The following is a 24577-nucleotide window of genomic DNA, read 5'->3' as shown; positions in this document are numbered from 1 at the left end:
AGTTTCATCACGGAAGTTCAAGCCTGCGGAACAGGGGTCAAAATCAGGGGACGTATCATCTGCGATGCTCAGAGTGGGTTGATATGTGGCAAACTTCTCGGAAGAGAATGTCGTGTCGTATTTCCACTGAGTAGCATTGCTATAGATGAAATAAGTAGAATTGAATGGTAGTTAGGATTTCGCACATTGTGTACAATATCTTTAAAAAGTTATAAACAGGGATGTTCGCAGAAAAAAAACTGATCATGGGATTTGCCTAACGCGTGGTATTGAATGGTACAAAATGATTGATGTGTTATCTGAGCTTAACTACAAGGTTTCCCTTACTCCCAGTACCGCTCAGGCAGTTGAGGTGATTATTATAAACGATGCAATGTGTTATACATAAGTATGCAAAAGGGTTCAATTGTCAATTTCATCATATTCTGAAAGTAATGGTTCATCGTCATCGCCCAAGAACCTAGATACGTCTTCTTTTGAATAAAATAAATCATCCAAAAATGCAGATCACTTCGAACGTGATGCGATTGCTTCGCCTATTCTTAAGTACCAAATAATAAGCATGACATGTGCACAACATCTAACTGTCCGTGCTCCATTTGTACATTGTAAAAATATCCTATTATGTAATCGCCCCCTTCCAGAGCAAGATCATATAAAACGAAACTGATTACTGTGCCTTGAATGGATATGTACTCGAACAAGGTAACGTGTTTGTCTCATATCAAGTCAGTTGGAGCATCGGAGATGGTACGTCCCCACGACTTTGACTCGATTCAATTCCCTGTTCCGCAGGCTTGAGTGCGATGAAACTCATAGTGCTTGTGGAACTCAATGTGTAGTCTCATTTCCATAAAACCCTCAACGGAGCGCGTCCCCTCTTTTGGACGATATAGACCCTACAAAAAATGTGTCAAAACATGCGCGCCTTATGCGTATTTCCATTTAGGGCTTGCTGAACTAATTACCCAATTTGGTCCTGTAATGAAAGAACATATATTTAGAGTATTGGCAAATGAAAAACAAAGGTATATCTCATACTTGGAGAAAAACAAATCAAATTATTGACTATGATCGGAGACAAAGTAGAAGAAATACTAACCAGAATTAAAGGAGCCAAATATTATGCATTGATTGTGGACTGCACACGCAATTAAAGTTCAAAAGAACAGCTCACTGTTGTTTCGAGGTACGTTTATGAAACAAAAAAGTTGAAATTTCTGAAAGTTCCCTAGATTTTATTGAAACAACAGACACTTCACGAAGGGAATGTTAGAAAACAGTCTTACAAAAATTGCAAGAATACGACATGGACCTTTCTAATTGCGCTGTGGATTAGAAAAATAAATTTTAGAAAAAAAACAAGAAAGTTGTTTTGTTATACCACGTGGCTGTCACACCCTAAAGTTTGTTCGAAGCGATGCCGACAAATCTCAATACCAACAGTTACTCTTTTTGGAATAATTCAACGATTGGAAGCCGCTCAAGGATGCATACTTGAAAACGAGGTTAGAAGATAGGGTTATAGGTATTAAGTTCCGACAAGTTTCAGTTATAGAACACCCATACTATATTGGGGGGGGGTTCTATACACATTTTCATTGTAAGGGGCGTCAAAACTCATTCTTGCACACACAGCATTTTGCTCTGAAGCCGGCTCTGTAATAGAAACGCCTAATTTGAGGACTTAATTCAGGGGTACTGCTATATTAGAAGTACAGTAGAGCGTCGATTATCCGAACGTCGGTCAACCTAACGACCGCTTAACCGAACTGTATACTCGCTCGCACCTGTTACTCTCCCACCCTACCGTCCATCATCCCCCTCACTCCCAAACCAAGTTTCCCACAGTAGTCGCCGCACTGAGCCACCGCTGGCGGAACATTGCTTCTAATGGGGCCTTCATAAGGCGCTGCTGACCGGCCAAGCCGCCAGTCGCTGTGTTTCAACAATCAGCACACTTCTGTCGGTTTGACACTGGCTGTAGAAGTACAGTACAGTACAGTACAGTTCGATTATCCGAACAAACCAGTTTTCCGAACACCCATGTCACCCAATTACTTCGGATAATCGACGCTCTACTGTACAACCGCAGGCTACACAAACGTTGCAGGAATTTAATTAAACCCTTCTTATATAAGAGCATTTAAATTATGCTGATAGAGAGAAAACATTTTCTGACTCCATTCTCAGAATAATTTGGAATTAAAAGTTACATTTCTGGACTTTCAGCATGTATGACCATGTTAGCCCATCACATATCTGAGGATGACAGGTAAGCTACAACAAGTCCCTTTCTGGCCGAACTCGAGTTATCATTTCTTTTCTTACATTAGCGTGAGGGACACTAGGAGAGTTTTGAGATGTGGACAACTGTTACGCAGGAAATGAAGAAGATTTCCGTCAATAAACAATCGACGTAATTCAACAAAATATTGTCTTGTAAACACTTTTTCGCTTCTTCAGCGAGATTAATATTTTATGACATACTATTTTAGTTCACAGCCCCAGATACGTGGGATGACATTATCGAAGGAAAGGGAAGGAAGGAAGCTGCCTGGGACTTATAAATTAGGAACCATCTCCGTGTTTGCCTGGTGTGAATGAAGAAAACCTCCCTCAGGATGGCTGGCCTGGAAAAACTTTCACTTTTTCGACTGAGTGTCCCCTACCGGGAATCGAAACCGAGATCGCTCGCACCAAAGGCGACACGGGATAATTTTAAGTAATATTTCGTCCAGATATATTTCGTCCAGAAATCCCCAAAGTCTAAATCCCATCTAAATAATTGAAAATACAGGTGTAACACGTCAGTGATGAATAAGGTCTTTCCTTATAGCTCTAGACTACCCACCCCCACCCCCACCCCCACTCGAAATAAAAAATAATTGGATACACCAATGCCCTTCAGTGATTGAATACAATCAGGCAGTAAGTGTAACCCATTCTCTGATCAAACCAATATGCAATTCATGTTTTGAACAAAGGATATGTTATTATTCTGATACATGGTTAAAATTGACATACTGTTTATAAATTATGCCGTATGTTATTTAATTCATAAATATTATATATTTCTTTTCCAGCTGGACCAGCAAATGTGACCATGAAGATAGAATTGGACACATATCCACATATTGTAGAGGAAAGAGAGGTTTGTTTTAACTTTATCACATAAATTGGGAGGAAAGATGGAAAAGCAACAAATGGTTCCTGTGTTTTTTTTTCAGGGTGAAAGAACGAAGTTGCAAAGTCAACTGGTCAACTTTGATCAAAGGAATACGTTCAGTATAAACCGTTTGGATTGGATATTCGTCGTTACTTGTGAATATGTTAAAAGATTAGCTCCGTTACCGAACTCAGTCCACTTACATAGAGCTCATGCCAGTTTCTGTGTAATTCTTTGAAGCGCTTCGGATAAATCTCAAGCATTAAAACGAATCCCATAGCATTTTCTGTGGTTCCAAATTCTGAAAGGAGATATTTTCCGGCCTGTGTTACTAGAATAATTTTCTTCTTTTTTTTTAATTTCACAAAAAGAATCATCTCCAAAATTTTTGACATGGTGTTCATTAATGCTTTGGCGCGTTATGCGTACGTAGTATATGATTTTCTGGAATATATAGTAACAGTTGATGACCTGTGGGTTTTTCTCTACAATCGTGAAATAATATAAAGCAATATGATCATGAAAATAAGTATTCCGAATCCTTACTTTTCAAGTAATTCAGAGAAATTCATGATGCTAATACATTAACAAACTTCAATCGTATCCTTCGTGAATAACACCCTAAACAGACATGTTTTAAATTTCATGGTGTATAAAAAAGTTCTTTTCCCATCTCAACACCGTGCCAGAGTTTGGTAGTTGGTGCTCCAGTACTTACCACATGGTTCGGATCTGGCTTCTTCAGACTTTCTTATCTTTGGACCACTGAAATAATATATGATTGGTCAGTAATTCAATTCAGCTAAACAAATTTCTCCTTAGATGATTATGCGCTCAGGTAATGGACTTTTATGATCAATGTGTACTAAAACTAGTGCCACGCTGGAAGAAATATCTCTAATTTATCTGTTTCTACGCTGAAAAATATGTAACTATGTGGTTTCATTATTTGCATGTTTTGGTTTGACTATATGTATGAAGCTTTTGCCGTGAAAAAGTATTGTGTGTTACCTTCCTAGAATAGAAGAGTGCTTTACAAATTAATACTTTTAAAATTAGAAGTGTCTTTGCTCTGAATTTTCAGCAACCTTTTATAGACCTAACTAATGGGTTTAATTAGTGTTAAAATGTACTACCAAACATTTCTGTATTCAGAAGCCCTCCCGTGAAGTACATAATCAGTTATTTGATTCTCCTGTGATTTCCAGTCATTCCAGAAAAAAGTAAACAAGGTATGAAACAATTGAAACTTTGGAGCGAAGAGATCGACCTTTATTTATTGAATTTTTAGTGCATGAAATGTTTTCGTGATCGAACACAACATGCAAATAGTTGAATATGGAATATCAGCGAAAAGGATAATGGCTTTGAAAAATTTTGATCGCGCCCTATTTCTAATGCTGAAAATTTTATTTTCCATTCTTTACAGTGAAAATTCGTGCGCCAAATGCTTTTCCAAGGTTAAGAATATTAGCATCCTGGTTTTCGGTGATTATTCCGATTGAACAAGCAATCCCTTACGACACTCAACGCACGGTCTCGAATCACCATGTCAAATTTGGTTAAGAGTCCCTATCACTGCGAAATTAAAATACCGCTAATTTTACAGTAATTATGTGATATCTTCAGATAGATAAAAGATAATCGAAAAGTGGATCAAGACCTCCCTAGACGATGTTATTTTGCATGACGTACCGTTATCACGAGTCACCTAGTAGCTTTACGTTTGCAGTTATTTAGAAACGCGAAAATAAATGCCGATTTTCTAAATGTATGGAAATCGAAAGCAGATAAAAAGTCATGATAACGGTATCTCAAGCAGAATAATATTGTCTAGGGAGATCTTGTTCCATTTTTCGATTATCTTTTCTCTATTTGAAGATATCACATAATTACTATAAAATTAGCGGTATTTTAATTTCGCAGTGATGAGGTCTCTTAAGAACGGTTCAAGCATCTTGAAAGAATATCTGGACAAACGAACGCCTAAGTCGGGTAAAGAGGAACTTCGTTCCAATAAATAAACACGGAAAAGCCTAAGAAAGTTTATATTCTTAAACTAGCCTTTGGCAAGCTGGGGGCTCCGCCCCCAGACCCCCGAATCTGCTCGGCCTACGGCCTCGCATTTCTTATCTATCAGCCTTTGCATCAACAGTGAATTTCATGAAATTGCTCTTCATATTTCCTGAATCTGCCCACCCGGGTCTCCACCCCCATACACTGTCTTTGCTCGGCCTACCGCCTCGCACCTCTTAAACTTACAATTCTATCGTTTGTTTTCCTATTTCAACTATCTAAAAGATAAGATTTTGTATCCCAAGGAAATGCCCATTTAAATAGCATGGAAATTTCTTCATCCCCCTTTAGAGACCTAAAAAATTAAAAATATTCACTTTGGGCAATTTTCCTGTGGATTAGTTTCGGGAAGCTACAATCGCGCCAAATTTAATCATTGTAGCCCCACAGGAAGTTCTCAATAATTTATGTTAGCTCATGTAGTTTTTTATATAGTTAGGGTGTAGTTAACCCTGATAAACACCAAAGACGAAAATGCATATAAACTGCATCTGTAGGGCATTTTATGAGCATTAGACAGTGATTTATCTCGATGTTGAGCTTGAAAGAAGTTATTAACTTTTTCTCCAAATGAGTGCTAGGGTGTCTACGTTTAGTGCAGCGAGAGGTCTTAGAGTCGATTCCCTGTCGGAGAGCAGCTAACACACTGTTGTGTTTTAGATCACATTTTAAGTTGTAAGTCTCGCCTTACAAACTTCATTGATAAACAAATAATGTGAACAGGGAGCAACCAGCCAAGAAAGGTATTCCAAAACTTTTTTTTTGAAGGAAGAATCCGAAGCATATGTGATTTCGAACTCGTATCAACGACATTTCCAAACCAGAAGCTAAGCAGCTGTAACATATGATTCAAGCACTTTCATTTATTTTGTCGATTACCAAGGAAGGAAGACATTTGAGGTAGTTTTTGTAAGTCCCTTCGCTATAAGTTCCATTTTAACAGAAGGAATTCATTTTTATTTAAATTGGCACTTCAGCATTTTAAAAACATAGTATAGTTCGCAATTACGTTTTCCTTTCTTTTCTAGAAGTAGTTCTTTTAAAAGCATAGGATAGTTCACAATCACATTTTCCTTTCTTTTCTAAAAGTTGCTCTTTAAAAAAAACAGAATAATTCACAATCAGATTTTTCTTTCTTTTATATAAGTAGCTTTTTTAAAAACCATAGAATGGATCACAATCACGTTTCCGTGTCTTATCTGCAAGTAGCTCTTTTAAAAACATAGCATACTTCACAATTAGTATTTCTTTCTTTTCTAGAAATAGCTCTTTTAAAAACATAGGATAGTTCACAATCACGTTTTTTTTTCTAGAAATAGCTCTTTTAAACGCATAGTATAGTTTACAGTCTCGATTTTCTTTCTTTTCTATAAGTAGGTCTTTTAAAAACAGGATAGAGCACAATCACATTTTCCTTTCTTTTCCAGAAATAGCTCATTTGTGACTCAAGTTCTGTAGTGTTACTAAATTCACAGATAATCAAGTCCTCAGACGCAAATGCTACAACTAATCGGTGCAATCTTTATAATGTAGCATTTATATGAATGATTTTGCAAGATTCATATCGGTCATTCTTAAAAGCGGATATGTGCAATATACGTATTTCAAATGGAACATTCTTGTTTCAAATATGATCGGCTTAATTGTGTTATTTTTTACGAAGATTATTTATCATAATAACACCAAGATTTATTCTTTTCGTTTGCCTTTTTTTTGAAGTTAGAATTAATTTCCTTTCTAATAGTTGAAGGTTGTCCTTCCTCTAAGACTCAAGACAATCCCCTAAATTATTCTGAAATGTATACTCACAAAATAATATCTATTCTAATTTTAAATTTTCAGTTCAGTTCTCCAGAAACTTCCACCTCTTGACTGTATAAACTTGACGGATATCTTGAGTTTGTATATACAGAGTGTCCCACCCGAAGATAGCTCAAGAAATTATTGTGTAAAAGAGATAGGTTAAGAGGAAATGAACATTTTATACATAACATTCCGTATGTGTGAGAAACAAAATGAATGTCCTTCACCAGCTTCTAATTGCATTCAACCACAAGGTTACAAATGTGTAAATGTGGCTGCCAGAATCTTCACTGTCCTTGCCTCGACGGTTACGAAACTGTTCTAAAAACATTCTCTGACACGTTTTAATGAACCACTAACCAATTACTGTTTCACAATAAGTATACACGCTCTTTAATACAAAAAGTAAGAACCTTACATCACTTATTGCACTTCACTGAAACATTAAATTATATGTAAATTATATAGTAAAAAATGCATACAGTTTGTTTCAAAACAACACCGACAACGTTTAGAAGGTGATTCCTGACACCAAGATAAGACAAAACGTATAGACCAATCTGGTGGCACAAACACTTAATTTCGGAGTTATAGGTTGTCGAAAACATTAAAAAATGAATTTTAAAGGCCCATAGCTCCACTTAGGAACTATGTGCCTATCAAGAAATCCATGTTTCAGACTCCTAAGGTACTTACACAACAATATTTATAGAAGTTTGGCTACGGGCATTTAATTTGAAATACTCACTAAGTAAATCTATAAAAATTGTTGCGGAAATTTTGCAGGATTCTGAAACATGGATATTTGGATAGAGCATATATTAGTTCCTAAGTGAAGTCTTATCCCGACTATGGTAAGTCCCACATTTTTGAAGCAATGGACCTTTAAAGTTCATTTTTTTCACGTTTTCGGAAACCCATAACTCCAAAAAGAAGCATTTATACACCCAGGTTGGTCTATAATTTTCGTCTTATCTTGGTGTCAGAAATCACCTCCCAAACGTTGTCGGTGTTGTTTTGAAATACCCTGTATAAGTCACAAAGTTAAAAACTCGTTTATTTGTTAATTTCCAACCAGGCTGTGGATATCAATGGAGCCTTTATCTTTTGCTGGAATGACCACAGAATCACCAACAATCATTCTGTCTTTCGGGTTATTAGTGATCGATACGCACGCCGACTATGGTTTCCAACCATCACAATTGAACCAACTCAGAAACTGACGGTGACAGAAGCATTCAAAGGTCATCAAACCGCTCTGTGGATGGCTTGTGGAACGCCTGAGACACCATGTTTTTTCTGCTACAATGTGAGGTAAGATCATTATATGTTCTTGTAGGATGCGTTGAGTGTCGAACTTTGTTATGTGGTCCTCACGCTACCTTAGGTTGTTATGTTAACTCTGTTGAATGTCTGCGCTATCTTTTGTTTTCTTAGTTCATTGATTTTTATTAGGAATTAAATTCCATTTTTCTTTGAAATGAGCTACAATTTTAATAGAATTTTAATGTTACTGATTGCTTTTCCAAATATTTTAAATGTTTCTTACTTTGTGAAAATCCAATTTTCTTGACATAATTTTAATACTTAATAATTATATGTAGATTTAAGTAATATTATATACTGATAGATAGATAGATTTATATATGAAACAAATTCATTTTTAAAAAGCAAGCGGGGCTACCAGACTTCATGGGTCTCAGATAAAAAAGACCCTCCAATATGCGTCAGCACACTGTTGCCAGCACCGTTTTTCTCTTTTTTCTTCTTCTTCTTTCTTTTTATGAACTAACAAAGTGACAACTTACAAGTCGATACGTTCCTTTATTATCAGTCACACTGAGGAAAGTTCGTTATCCGGACAGCGGTATATTGTATATACAAATATACGGGATTCCTTATGCTTACTACGGAAATCTATATGGAACATAGACCCTATATTACCCATACACTACATAGTGCTGTTTTTTTCCTTGCTTAAATGTTACATCATGCACCAGCAAGATGTCTGACATATAACAGTCTTCTGTATATTACATATGGATACAAATGTTACATACCTCAGCTATATGTTATACACATTCATCTGGTTCTCAGATCTTTACCGCCTATCTTCCTTGCATATGGAAAGTACGTATAAATAGAACACATACAGAAAGTAAGTATTAAATATACGTTTTCAGTTATTCTTTTGCTACACGATATTACATATGGTTGTACCTTAAGTCCAAAAACTATAGGATTTATGCATATAACATACTTTTATGTACGACGTTTTCTTCTTTCTGCGTGCAATGAACAAAACTTTATTCTTATCTGCAAGGAGTCTTTAAAAACTTGCTAAAACAATATTTTCAAAATTCTAATTTTGTTTAATTTGGTCTCTAAGAATGTGTACTGCTCTACCTTTCAGGTAGTTGCACAGATGTTTTAATAATTAAGTTTATCAATTATTTCTCTATTTTATAAGCTTAAAGTTATTTTCAAGATGCAACCGTATTATAAATCTGTACTTAAAAATTCTAAAAGCTCATTTCAGTTTACCATTTCATCTCCTAAATTAACACTTCTTTGAAGCATCATTGGAAAAGAAAAAAAGTACAATATATGAATAAATTTTCAATTGTTGGAGAATTTATCTGTGTAAAAAAAGAATATATAAATGAGATGCTGAAGAAGATCATAGGTCAGTTTTTCAACTAAATAATTTAAGGTAATCTTCCTGTTGTGTATTTAAAATATTGATAAAGATGATAAATACAGGAAACATGACGGAAGAGTAATAAGCTACGCTTCGGGGATTTGCTTCCCCGTTTCTTGTTATAATCCTCCGATGTTCAAAATAATGTAGACAGTTGGGATTTAACTAAATTTTAGTAAACTTCTTTACTGATAAATGTAGAGTGGATATTTCATAAGTCAGTACAGGAGTGATCGACATTACCAGTTTTAAAATTCAACTAAAGCATATATTTACGCAGTCACGTTAAATGCTTACACAGTCCTCAATCTTCAGAAATAGTGCTGAACTGTACCGTGAAGTGATAATATGTTAAATTGGATCTAGAATACAATAATATATTAATGTAATGGTAGGCAATTGCGTCCGGTGTTTGACGCATGTATAAATGTTTCTGTAAGGTATACGAGTAATTATAATATGTATACGTGAAACGAGGCTTATTAATACTATTACTATTGAAGTGAGACGTTGCAGATGTAAGAATATGAACACGGATACTTGCTTTTATAGAGGACTAACAAATAAAACACTATTATTATTCGAACAACATAATTCATGTTACTAAAGAACTGGTCGCTTCTACTAGTAACATATAGAATGGCATATATATATCCATCTCTACTACTACTAATAATAATAATAACACTACTGCTACCACTACTATTACTACTACTAATTACGATAGCAATACTAATACTATCCATAAATTGCAGACGAAGAATGTAGGATCTATTGCAAGTATTGACCTTGTGTTTCTGACCTTGTTCATGTATTCAGCTTGATATTAACAATATATCTAGTTCTTTGTGACTTTGCCTTGAAACCTGTGATTATTTCTTACTTGTAGTCGTAGTATGTGTGTTTATCTGCATGCTGTTTTGTACGGTGTAAGTTACGTTTTGGTTTTTAATTTTTTACCAAACGTTGTTAGAAAGTAGTACCATGATCTGCACTACATTCCATCAAAGAATTTGGAATCAGATAACCATAATTTTCCCCAGAAGAGGGTGGCGACTAAATACTGGGCTAAGTCTAGTTCTTCGTGGGATATCTCATGCTATACTATGAGGAACTGAATTTATGGAAATAAAAAAAATCAAGTTGCGCATAAAATGATTTGTATCTACCTTTCCGACGACGTGAGGTCCCGTATTTCGTGAAAGTGGGATAGAGGAAGCTGCAGATCCCCTGTCTTATTTTGCGCGATCTGCTGTGGACGACGCGAAGAAAAGAGGGGCAGGACAAAATGGCTAGACCACAGCCAGGATTTATTTGATAAAGTGTTAAGAAAACCAATTGTCTGATATGAACTGACTTGAGATCATCGCAAGTCGAAAATTCTGATGTGTCATTCTTGAGGAAGAAGATTCATATAAGAGTAAATTTTGCAAGAAATTGCAAGAATGGAATTGGTATGTGTAGACATGGGAATGTGGAAATTTTAGATGTGATAAAAAAATTGGTTTATGTAATCGGAGGAAAACAAGTGACAAGAAGAAAATCCCCAAGAAGCGAATTTTAAAGAAATGCCAAAAGTAAGCAAGAAAGCTACTATGCATGAGGACAATGATAAAGTGTATGGGTGCTGTGTCGATCTGATAGTGTCGATGGACAGTGATAGTGCCGAAATTGAAAATTCAGTGTTGTGCGATAAGTGTAAGCTTTGGTTTCACTTTCGTTGCATGGACATTCCAAACGAGCAATATCAACATTTGAGTAAGAAAAATGTAAGATGGAGTTGTGCGAAGTGTATCGCAAAGGAAGAAAAAAAGGAAGAGAAAACGCAAAAAACGATGAGAAAGACTATTGCAGAAGAAGATAAAGTAGTGTCTGAGGAAGAAGAGGAAGAGCATGAAGATAAGGAAAAAGAAGAAATCCCGAAGGAGTTGATGTCAAATGTTGAAAATGACAGAAATAAGAGTCAAAAGGGAGAAAATTCTCATTCTGACGAAATCAGAGTTATGAAGGAGTTCATAGCTGTTGACGGAGAGAAACAAAAGGAAAATATTAATGATATGAATGTAACTACTGTGGCCAAAAGTATATCGGAACCTCCAGAAGGACTTCTGCAATTATTGTTACAGAAAATGGATGAATTATCAAATAAGATGACAGAAACTAAAGAGGAAACTTTGTTAAAACTTGACGAGAAATTGGAGATTGGTATGAAACAACTTAGGCAGGAAATAAAAGACGTTAAGCTGAGCTGTCAAAAGGAACTTAAAGAATCCTTTGATCGAATGACGGGACAAATACAAGAAGTAGAAGAAGAAGTGAAGCAACAAGAAAGCCGTATAGTCAAAGTGGAAAGTGAGATGATTAGAACTAAGGAAATATGTGAAACAAATGCTGTCAACATTGAAGTCTTAAAAACCGAATGTTCTATTTGCAAAAGAAATATGGATACCAACACAATTTATATAACTAAAGTAGAAGATGACTTAACTCACAAAGTGGAGCGTATTGAAGAAAGGCTAAATGCACTGAGTATAAATGATGGAAAGCCCGAGAATAGAACATGTTTGGTGTTAGGAAATGAAAATAATAACATTGAAATAGAAACCAGAACGACATCTAGGTCTGAAATGATGGAAGCGAGTGAAAAAGTTAAGCAAGGAGATCATGGGCATAATGAGGCTTCTTCTAAACAAGAACATATGTTGTCGATGGAAGCAAATAGGGCCTGGACATCTCATATCAGTTACAGAGATTTACGTGATTTCCCTAAATTTGATGGACAAATAAACTCCGGATATGCAAAATCATTCTTGGAAGAATTGACAAAAGCTCTAGAACTATTTAAATTGCAAGACAAAGAAAAATTAGTAGTAACACAGATGTGTCTGACAAAGGCTGCAGGAATGTGGTTCGGAGGTATCTCACACAAAGTCAAAACTTATGACGATTTTGTGTTACAATTTAAGCAGAAATATCTTTCTCCGAGGATCGAGAGAGCCCAAAAACGACAATTAGCATACATGCGATATGACCGTACTAAAGATACATCAGTAGTAGATTTCGCGTGGAAATTAGTGAACCGTTATCGAAATATTGTACAAATCGTCGATGAAGACGAATTAATGGAATTGATTCTCGACGCTATTCCCAAACATGAGGCCAAAATATTACGAGCGACTCCAAGCGAAAGTCATGATGATATGCTAATGCGCTTGACAAACATGGAGGACAATAATCCTAATAAGAATTGTTGGGATTCCCGAGAGAATAATAAACGCACTCGTCCACCTAGAATAAATTATGTGAAGCGATGTAAAACGGAAACAGGTATGCAAACAGAGTCCGATTTTAACAATTCGTCGAACCAGATGACGATATTCTCCAGAAATAGAAATGAAAATAGGTGTGAGGGAAATCAGAACTGGAGAAACCACCGCTGGAAACGTGATGCAAGAGTTAATCGAAATCAATTTCGGCGAAATGAGTCATACCATCGGCGTGGAAATGTCTCCATGTGCAGTGTGGAAACGACGACTGCCGATTTAATTACTGAGCCGAATGCTAATTTTGATTCGACTCAGATTCAAGCTGCAATACGGGGAAACTAGAAGCGCAATCGGAGCAGAAGGGGGAAACCGATTGCGTTAAAGAGTATATAACCCCTCCACAAACTTTTCAGTACTTAGAGGACGACTTTTCACTCAATCTTGAGTATCACGTATCTTTCGTTATAGAAGAAGAGTCGGATAAAGAAATAAAAGATTATTGTTTTCCGACACCTATGATAACTGGAAGCATAGGAGGAATAAATTTAATGTGCGTGATAGATTCGGGCGCCGAATTAAACCTCCTGAGTGAACGAATATGGTACCAAGTGAACAAGAAATTCCCTTCAGCTAAACTAAAACCATATTCCAGCGTAGTGCTCGGTGCTTTCGCGGGTTCTGAAAACTTTCAAGTGAAAGGCTTTCAAGTTATAAATTTGATGTTAGAAAATCATATTTTTGAAGTACCCTTATTTGTTGTAAAACATATGAAACCAGATATGTTACTAGGTAGTCCTTTCTTACATAAATTTAGTTGTGTAATCGATCACCGGAAGCAAAGGATCAGGCTTTCGGATAATGTCAATCAAGAAATAATAATTGATATTACAAGACCAAATTCTTTAAAGATTTCGTTGCCGATTATTAATATAGTGGATATTGATCGAAATACCATTTTAGGAAAGGAGGATATTATAAAAGAACCAGTCCCAAATGTTACAGTAGAGGAGTTAAGAAAAATCGTAGACGACAGAAAGGATTTAGACAGTTTTTCGAAAATGAGATTTTTAAATTTACTATTAAAATATAGACACATGTTTACTGAATATCCGCGACGAATCAATGTTGAACCATATAGAATACAATTAATTGATGAGGAACCAGTTGTGGGAAAACTTTATAGCATACCTCAATCAATGCAAAAAGAATTCGAGGAGGAGTTGAAGAAGTGGATCCAACATGGGATTGCTGAAGAGAAATCATCCCCATTTCGTAACCCAATGCATTGTGTACGAAAGTCATCGGGTGGAGTTAGACCAGTATTAGATCTCAGAGGACTAAATAAAAAGGTCATAGCTCCTAAAGTTCAAGTTGAGCCTATTTTTGAGATATTGTCCCGATTGACTGGTGCACGATTTTTCTCCTCCTTAGACTGTACCTCAGGGTACTATGGCTTGGGACTTCATCCTGATTCCTACAAATATACAAGTTTTGTATATTTAGGACGCCAGTACTGCATGAAAGTTCTCCCCATGGGTTTACGTTCTTCACCAGCCATTTTTCAACAAACTATGAATACGTTTTTTGGAATGGAAACCAGATCGTTTGTTACTGTCTACTTAGATGATGTTCTGTGCTTTTCACCTGATTTGAACACACATTTTGAACACCTTGAACGAGTGCTGAGAATCTTTGATGAGGGGCATTTCTCATTAAATTTCAAGAAATGCAAATTTATTCAGGAAGAAGTGAAATTTTTGGGCCATATAATAAACGGAGATCAAATAAAGGTTGATCCAAAGAATAGTGAAGCGATTCAATGTTTTCCATTACCGAAGACCCGCAAACATCTTAAATCTTTCCTTGGAATTCTAGGATGGCGGCATCGCCATATTGACAAATTCTCGGAATTGACGGCTCCTTTTTATGAGCTACTGCGAAAGGATGTTGCTTTCAAAATTACCCCTGATTTGCTGGAGAAATTTAATACCTTGCGGAAGTTAGCAAGTGAACCGCCAGCGTTGAGTCAACCTAATTTCGACCTTGACTTTCACATCTATAGCGACGCCTGCGCCGAAAATTTGGCTGGATTCCTTGCACAATATCCAGAAAATGCTGATGAACCAAACATTATTGCTTATGCAAGTCGTCGATTAAAATTGTATGAACTTTCGCTGTCTATTTTCCAAATTGAATTGTTGTCAGTACTTTTCTTGTGCGATCGATTTGCTCATTATATTCTAGGTCGCAAAACGATTGTACATTGTGACAATCACGCAGCAACTTACGCATTATCTCTAAAAAATCTTGATTCCCGAACTACCCGCATCATTTTGAAACTGCAACGTTATGACTTAGTATTTCAACATATTGCAGGGAAGGACAACTATATAGCGGATACACTAAGCAGATATCCACCCGAAATTGAAAACAATATAGCCGTTGATGAGAAACTAGATCTCGACCCTAGAGATATTCATCAATATTTTGGAAACTTTGTGTTTAAATCTGAGCCTGCACTTTTCAAATATGACGAAATACAAAGAGAACAAATGTCAGACAAATATAGTACTACCTTAAAAGAAAAGCTACTGAATGGGAATGATAAAGAACATATTAAATTACACAATGGCGTAATTTTTGTTAAAAATGTCAAGACAGGTGGATGGTTATTGGTAATCCCGAATAAGTTAGCGATAAAAATAGTGGAGAAAATCCATCAGCAAGGTCACTTTGGTCTGAAAAAGTGTTTGGCATTTTGTAGATCGTTATTTCATTGGCGAACGATGAAACTCGATATGAGCAATCATATTCGTAATTGTATTACATGTGCCGTTGCTAAGTATAATAATAGAACAATAGCTCAAGAGGAATATCATTTGCAAGCCAATTACCCACATGAGTTACTGTGCTTGGACCTGGAAGGTAAATTGCCACGAAGCAGAGGATTTGAGTATATTTTATCTATTGTGGATGTCTATTCTCGTTTTATTTGCTTTTATCCTTTACGAAAAGCAAACACGAAGGAAATTGTGCGAACCTTAGAGAGAAATTATTTTTATATTTTTCCGTACCCGACTCGGATGATAACAGATCAAGGCCCACAATTCCATTCAAAATTGTGGAAACAGTACTGCGCAACAAATGGTGTGAAACATGTGATGACATCACCATATACGCCACAAGCGAATGGCATCGTGGAAAGGCGACATAAAGAACTGAATCGTCTTATACGAGCATACTGCTCAGATCAACAAGACAAGTGGGTTGATCATCTCAAAGAAGTACAGAACCTAATAAATAATTCTATAGACACAACCACTAAACATGTTCCTGCCGAAACTTTTCTATCCGTTTCCGCTGTGGAAAATTTCAAAAGAAATCATAAATGGCCTAAAGAGCTATACCCTCTCGACGTGAAAGACCGAATTTTGGACATAAACAGCCCTGCTCTACCTACGTTAAAAGAAAAAAACATAAAAATGAAGTTAATTTGAAAGTAGGAGATCTAGTGATGGTTAAAACGCATTACTTATCATCAGCCATGAAAAAAGAGACAGCAAAATATCTACATTGTTACACAGGACCCTATATAGTAGAAAAGCTACTCCGAAATTGTGCTATGTTGAGGACTTTAGATGTTAAAAAAATGGGAACACAAAATTTTCGAAATTTGAAAATCTATAACTGTACAGATGAAGAAAAATATAAATTGATAAACAGATATCAAGGGCAGGAAATACAGGAAATTACATAAAATTTTAAAATGAATTTTAAAATTTTTTAAAACAGGGGGAGAACTGTACTGCTCTACCTTTCAGGTAGTTGCACAGATGTTTTAATAATTAAGTTTATCAATTATTTCTCTATTTTATAAGTTTAAAGTTATTTTCAAGATGCAACCGTATTATAAATCTGTACTTAAAAATTCTAAAAGCTCATTTCAGTTTACCATTTCATCTCCTAAATTAACACTTCTTTGAAGCATCATTGGAAAAGAAAAAAAGTACAATATATGAATAAATTTTCAATTGTTGGAGAATTTATCTGTGTAAAAAAAGAATATATAAATGAGATGCTGAAGAAGATCATAGGTCAGTTTTTCAACTAAATAATTTAAGGTAATCTTCCTGTTGTGTATTTAAAATATTGATAAAGATGATAAATACAGGAAACATGACGGAAGAGTAATAAGCTACGCTTCGGGGATTTGCTTCCCCGTTTCTTGTTATAATCCTCCGATGTTCAAAATAATGTAGACAGTTGGGATTTAACTAAATTTTAGTAAACTTCTTTACTGATAAATGTAGAGTGGATATTTCATAAGTCAATACAGGAGTGATCGACATTACCAGTTTTAAAATTCAACTAAAGCATATATTTACGCAGTCACGTTAAATGCTTACACAGTCCTCAATCTTCAGAAATAGTGCTGAACTGTACCGTGAAGTGATAATATGTTAAATTGGATCTAGAATACAATAATATATTAATGTAATGGTAGGCAATTGCGTCCGGTGTTTGACGCATGTATAAATGTTTCTGTAAGGTATACGAGTAATTATAATATGTATACGTGAAACGAGGCTTATTAATACTATTACTATTGAAGTGAGACGTTGCAGATGTAAGAATATGAACACGGATACTTGCTTTTATAGAGGACTAACAAATAAAACACTATTATTATTCGAACAACATAATTCATGTTACTAAAGAACTGGTCGCTTCTACTAGTAACATATAGAATGGCATATATATATCCATCTCTACTACTACTAATAATAATAATAACACTACTGCTACCACTACTATTACTACTACTAATTACGATAGCAATACTAATACTATCCATAAATTGCAGACGAAGAATGTAGGATCTATTGCAAGTATTGACCTTGTGTTTCTGACCTTGTTCATGTATTCAGCTTGATATTAACAATATATCTAGTTCTTTGTGACTTTGCCTTGAAACCTGTGATTATTTCTTACTTGTAGTCGTAGTATGTGTGTTTATCTGCATGCTGTTTTGTACGGTGTAAGTTACGTTTTGGTTTTTAATTTTTTACCAAACGTTGTTAGAAAGTAGTACCATGATCTGCACTACATTCCATCAAAGAATTTGGAATCAGATAACCATAATTTTCCCCAGAAGAGGGTGGCGACTAAATACTGGGCTAAGTCTAGTTCTTCGTGGGATATCTCATGCTATACTATGAGGAACTGAATTTATGGAAATAAAAAAAATCAAGTTGCGCATAAAATGATTTGTATCTACCTTTCCGACGACGTGAGGTCCCGTATTTCGTGAAAGTGGGATAGAGGAAGCTGCAGATCCCCTGTCTTATTTTGCGCGATCTGCTGTGGACGACGCGAAGAAAAGAGGGGCAGGACAAATGTTATTATTATTTCTTGTCCCAGTCCAGAATTTCAATTTTGAATAAAAATCAAGATTAATTAATTTTAAAAGATATCATTTATCAGGCTGACCAAATCTCAGCGTCCCCAACATTAGACAGGGTTACCTCCAGGGGCACCGAGACGGTTCATATATGTGTCTCATTGCCAGATAACATGTAGCAAGACATCAATAAGGAGAGCCGAATCAAACTGAAGAGGTGTACCCTAGGTCCCAGGTTCGGCGCATGTGTTCCCCCCTTATGAGACCTTTGTTAGCACATTCTCAAGTGGGTATTCGGCAGAGACTTTGTTGTATTGCTCACAGTACTACTTTAGCTAGGCTGTCGCGTTCTCTTGCCAATATACGACCGGGCTTAGAATCTCGCTTCAATAACTCTGTTATACATAAAGAGGTGAGTAAGGGCAGTCATATCCAACTAACAGATGTATGACGTCAGATTAAGGAGTTTCTTCTGGGAGTACGAACCGAGAGAACAAATAATAACCAAAGATGAGAGCCCCATTGACGAACTTGAAACATACCATAATACTAAAACATTTTTGTGAACATTGGTGGTTTCTCTATATTATTACACTATAATACGGTGATATATTTTCAAAATGAAGGTAGGTACTTTAGGTTTGTCAAATTGAAACTTGAAATCAAATGAGAGTAACTATTTTTTCAATTACTAATAATATTTTCGATTACTCAAATTTATTTTGTGAATCTCGTGACAGTCAGAAATATAAAAACATATGCGCATTTTCATTCATACGAATAACTGAATATAGAATCATTAATAATATTTGATGCTAAGTAGAAAGACTCCCAATGGATGCTGTAACTGATACAAAAACATCACTATTATTGTAAAATTGTTATATTTTTTTTTATTTCAGGGCTGCTGTTAATTTGATTTGTCAGATGGACTTCTCAAGATTCCCCATGGATGTTCACACTTGCCAATGGTCCTTTTTCGAAGGTACGGCTGGCAATTATGTACCTTGATTCATGTTTATAAAATTCTTGTTTTGTTTAAGTCCATACTTCTTTGTTTTGTTTTGTTTGACCAACAAAGTTAAGAAGTTCGTTACTGAATTCTCTATGTATGTCCGTGTCGAGCGAGGGTGTGCGTGGGGGTGTTATTTGAGAGTTTTTCAATTTTGAGCCCTTCATTCGATAAAACATCAAAAACTATCTGAGAAACTGGTGAACTTCTTCGCGTCACTCTTACCATTCCTGATATATTGGCCGAAAAAGTTCCGATTTAGGGAGATTTAAGGAGCCATATCTCAGAAACCATAGGTCAAAGAGAGATCATATTGCTGTTGATCAATGTCCATACCAGTTATTAACTCAATAATTATTAATTTCATATAAATTTCGAAAAAATTCATTCTGCAATGTTCTTCGAGCATTCTCAACTGGTTTTGTTTTGTATTGCTTATTGTTTTATTTTAACGGGGAAAAATATGTATTAACATGTCATCGTATCCCATCATTTATTTGGTTTTCTTGTCACCTCAGGATTAGAGAGCTTGCTTTCAGTCGCAAGTTGCGAAAACAATGTCGTAGGTAAAAAGCCGAGTTCCAGTGCGGGTCACTCTTAGACAATAGGTTCTTATCTTTCTTAAGTTGTGTGTTGCAAAAGGAGACAAGGTAAAAATCACTCTTTCATAGAATCATTATTTGCCTTGCCTAAACTTCGGAACTTTTAATTATTGTTCATAAAAATAATTTGTTGAGAAAGAAGTTGTTCATTGATCTGATAAAAAAAAAAGCTAGTTTATGATTGATGTATAAATGTAGCCGTCAGTGCTACATACATTTACCCAGAACTGATTGCATCTTTAGCGACGTTGGAATTGAAATGAATTTGAGGGAAGATTGGTTGGTGGTGACGATAAGTGCTAATTACACGTAAAAACTCAATTTTGAAGCATTATGTCATTTTTTTTAATATGTTTTTCTTCTAGTTTGTTAATATAGGATTATATTGTACAAACATGCACATTATTTTGCATATTGACCATTAACGTACGTAGACCGTACCAACCATGCTGCTATGGTGGAGACGAGCGTACATCTGGAGGTTGTAAGGACATATCACTCATATGAGAAGCATGTATGAGTGTTTGGAGTTTCAAAAGCCTTACATAAAGACCTTTGAATAAACACACGTAAAGCAAGGTCTGAGAAAGATGAACGGTGCAGACTTGGAGCCGTCCCTGCTGGTCTAGTGGCTACCGCAACCGCTTTTGATGCACAGCGTCCCGGGTTCAATTCCCGTTGGTAAAGCCTTGACATTAGAGTACATTACGTTAGTTTTGATTTCAACTTAACCTGTAGACCCACGTACCGAATATCCTCAGTGCTGAAAGGGGCACTAAACGCCACTCCAACCAACTAACCAATAGAGGTTGGACTAGATTGACAAATATCCTGTCGGTCATTTCCAGTGGTCATGAAACTTTCATTTGCTCTATCCATAGAGTAATTTTCATTTGCTCCATGTCATCTACGAGGCGTATTTATTAAGTGAGTATCGTTTTGAAATTCGGCCGCTGTGGCGCTGTTGTCGGCATTCTGCGCATGCGAGCTGTGTACCTACGTCTGTTGTAAACCATAGACATTATTGCGGAAGCGTTTGACCATGTTTACATTAGTTTGTAAGTAGTTAAAATGCCTCCGCCGATTGAGAATCCCGCCGAAAGTGAAATATGCGTTGTGATTCGTCTTCTTACTTTTAAAGACAAGAAAGTGGCTGAAACTCATCGTCAGATTAGTTAAGTGTATGGACAAAATATTATGATCGATAGAATGTTTCTCCAAGTTTCAAGAAGTGTTCACTATGCAGTTGTGACTCAACTTTTAAATTATGGAAAGTTGTATTCACCCTTGGTATTACACGGGTTGTCAAATCAATCGGCAGATTTCTATGAGGATAGTATTCAAGAGTTTGTTGTACTATACGATAAGTGCCTTAATATTGGCGAAAACTATGTAGAAAACTAGATTAAACTACAGGCTTTGATGTAACAATAAAATCGTTACAAAAAGTATAGTTATTTTTTTATTATTTCAAAACGGTGCTTACTTAGACAGTACGTATATCAGATACTAGCAGCGTTCACCCCGCTTCGCTGCGGTCACCCCGGAACGCAATAAACTTTGTTACTTAGATAATTTTTACTTTTTCGCTTTCAAGTGATATGATAAAAACCATAGAAGATTGCAGTAAATCTTAACATTATATCGCCTGTCATTTATGTTAACCCGCCCCGCTTCGCTGCGGTCATCCCGGTGCTGGCATATTGTAAAAGTGTCTGTAAAAATAAGCAAATCAATTAAAAAATTTTAAACAGAAGATTCAAGCTATTTTCCGCTGTATATCGCCTGTCATTTATGTTAACCCGCCGAGTGACACGGTCATGCGGGTTGCATATAAATACGTTTATTTTTACCTATGATGAACTAATAACAAAGGATTTGTACGTTATGGACACCTGAATGGTCAATTATCTCAAGACACTGGTAATTAAAAATTAAAGTGATATGATAAAAACCATCTAGGGTCCAAATCCTAATAACCCCCCAAAAATGAAAGAAATTGGTTCAGCCGTATTAGCGTGATGAGCGGACAAAAAATTGTACGTTCTCTTTTATATATATAGATAACAAATTTTATATGTCTAATGTTCTTCATTCGTGAAATAATGAATTCTCTGTTGATTCCAGCGACAGCAAAGCAGTACCTGAACCTAACATGGAGTCCAGAGCAAATCTTCGTCAAAAATAAAAAGAAGAAGAAAAACGAAATTGATTTACCAAACTACACTCTCAAGTACAAGACATGGATGGAATTTCCCGGTAATTCTGTTTTTCATTTACTTATACTACAAATTATCATTTTATTAAGTCTAAAACAAAAACAAATCACTCTGTATATATGTATGTTTTCTGTTTCTCTTCTCTGTGCTCAATATGCTATATAATTCGAAAGAAAATCCTAACTAGCATGCTGTATAAAGCCTTAGCTGTATTCAATTATCTCAACAATCTTAATATTGCCCGGTAGTGCAGTTTTCACTGGATAAAATTTCTTTGCAGCTGTGCAGGTGGTACTTTATTTTCTCCTGTTGGGAGACTTTCCAGAGGCTAGAAATTATCTGCACCCTACACAGATGAAAAGTCTTGTTTCAGAAGTTCAAAGTTTCAGGAGCCCAGCCAGAACTCTTCACTACAAAGTCGATGTAGGGAATGGTACGAATTTCAATCCCAGCATCCTTCCAACTCCAAAATTTCGGGGTGTGCAACTGGACCCCTTGTCCTCATGTCATGTTCCATTTGGTTGGTATATCTGATCCATATAATGTAATGTAAACATTTCGCTGTTATAAACACCCGTATCAGTGTAAACATGTTCCTGATGATAATTCTTGCAACGCGACGTAACTTTAAGTTTTTCCTGTAACAAAATCTAGCCACAATCATGAGGCTCATTTAACTTTTGATGTACTGACGAACGGAATTACTTCGTCCTCTGAATCGACATTTCTGTACTTAATTGCTCGACCCTTTCCACAATTGGTAAGATATATCCATGCCTTATCTACAGTGACTACAAACTTTCACCACCAACTTCCCACTAGAAGATGCTTGCACTGCTTTTAGCAGTTGATTACCCGTTACACTGTTGCTGGCATTCAGCGCATGAATACCCTTCTTATGGGCTACTTGAGATGTGATATCTTGTGAACTCCATGGCCCGTGCAACATCTATTGTGTTAGCTTCACTGGATTCCCCTTCGAATATGACTTACCAGGGAAGGGCGCGATGTCAGTCAGAGATAATTGCACTAAACTTGGTGTAGCAGTAGGTTATAGAAATAGAAAAGTGCGTGTGGAAGCATTCGTTTCGCAGGCGTTCGGAATCAGAAATAATAAGCTCTCTTATTCTGAAGAAGTATGGCCTGTCAATCAGATATTGATGGAATGGAGCCTTTGCTCACTATTGCAACCAATGCGGAAAAAATTAAATAAAGTAGAATGGAAACAGAAAATGCATCAATGTCCGCCCTCAGTCCCACCAGGTGAATGCCGGGATACTAAATCTATCAATTGCCCTGTCCTTCCCGTACCAATTGAGTATGCATCAATAGTTAGCTTAAGAAAATTATATTACGAAAATAAAGAAAATATATACAGAAATTAATCGTGGGCGTCGCCAGAAGTTTTCCAGGGAAGGGGTCGAAATGAAGTTTCTGTATTTCTTAACATTGTAAGATGCTGTCAGTACGCAAGTACTAAATGTTTGAGAACACCAATATTAACTGATTTCATTTCTACGGGTGTTTGATATCTACGACGTGACACCCACGGAAAGTAAAGTATTGTGCGTTTGTGATGCGAATTTAAATATATATTTCGAAATTAGTTATGTATAAAATAGGAACGACTGAGGATCGCCTTAACAAAAATTACCGTTTGAATACATACAATATTGTTCATTAACACAATTATGTTATCGCAAAGGTTTGAATTTGGTCTACTCACCACTAGTAAAGAAGCAAATGAATTGTACAGAAACAGCCTCGTAACAAATGCGTTCAAGATTCCAAATACAACTCACGCTTGTTTCAAACACACTGCACTTTAATAGTGTGACAATAAAATGAGCATGAGCGTTTCACTTCTGTTTCCTAGCACACATGAGACAGAACGTCTTCACTGTCTAAACACATGCTATGTTCGTAAAGTAAGCTTCCAAATTGGTCTCAACAAGATTAGAAAATACTGTAGTTAACCTTAATATACCGTACAGTGAGTTATATACTGTTTTCTTTTTTTTAACGTAATGAAACAGATGCTATCAAAAGCATTAAAAATTTAACAGACACACATAGTACCAGGAACGGTGTTCAAGAAATAAATAAGCTAAAAAAAACAACACACGTTTAGTCTGAAACAGATGAGACTGCATTTTCAAAAAATTATTTCAATTCCTCTTTATAGAGATAAGGTGTGTAATGGCAAGGGCAGTTGATGATTTAGTATCCCAGCATTTTGCTAGAGGGACTGAGGGCGTACATTGGCGCATTTTCTGTTCAGCTCACCTTTTCTGTTTTCATTCTACTTTATTTAAATTGTTTTACGTT

At 36.0% G+C, this 24577-nt stretch overlaps 1 protein-coding gene across 1 annotated transcript in view; it reads left to right on the top strand.

Moving 5' to 3' along the window:
* Positions 1-24577, top strand: part of LOC145681374 (glycine receptor subunit alphaZ1-like) — a 51103-nt gene that overhangs the window by 12634 nt on the left and 13892 nt on the right. The window contains exons 4-7 of the mRNA XM_081753026.1: positions 3087-3154; positions 8127-8362; positions 19319-19401; positions 22158-22289. Of these exons, the coding sequence (XP_081609152.1) occupies positions 3087-3154; positions 8127-8362; positions 19319-19401; positions 22158-22289 (519 nt within the window). The remainder of the gene's footprint in view (positions 1-3086; positions 3155-8126; positions 8363-19318; positions 19402-22157; positions 22290-24577) is intronic.

This window comes from Thermobia domestica, chromosome 3 (assembly GCF_964235325.1).
Source record: "Thermobia domestica chromosome 3, izTheDome1.hap1.1, whole genome shotgun sequence".
Lineage (NCBI taxonomy): Eukaryota > Metazoa > Arthropoda > Insecta > Zygentoma > Lepismatidae > Thermobia > Thermobia domestica.
This window is presented reverse-complemented; position numbering and strand designations above follow the sequence as displayed.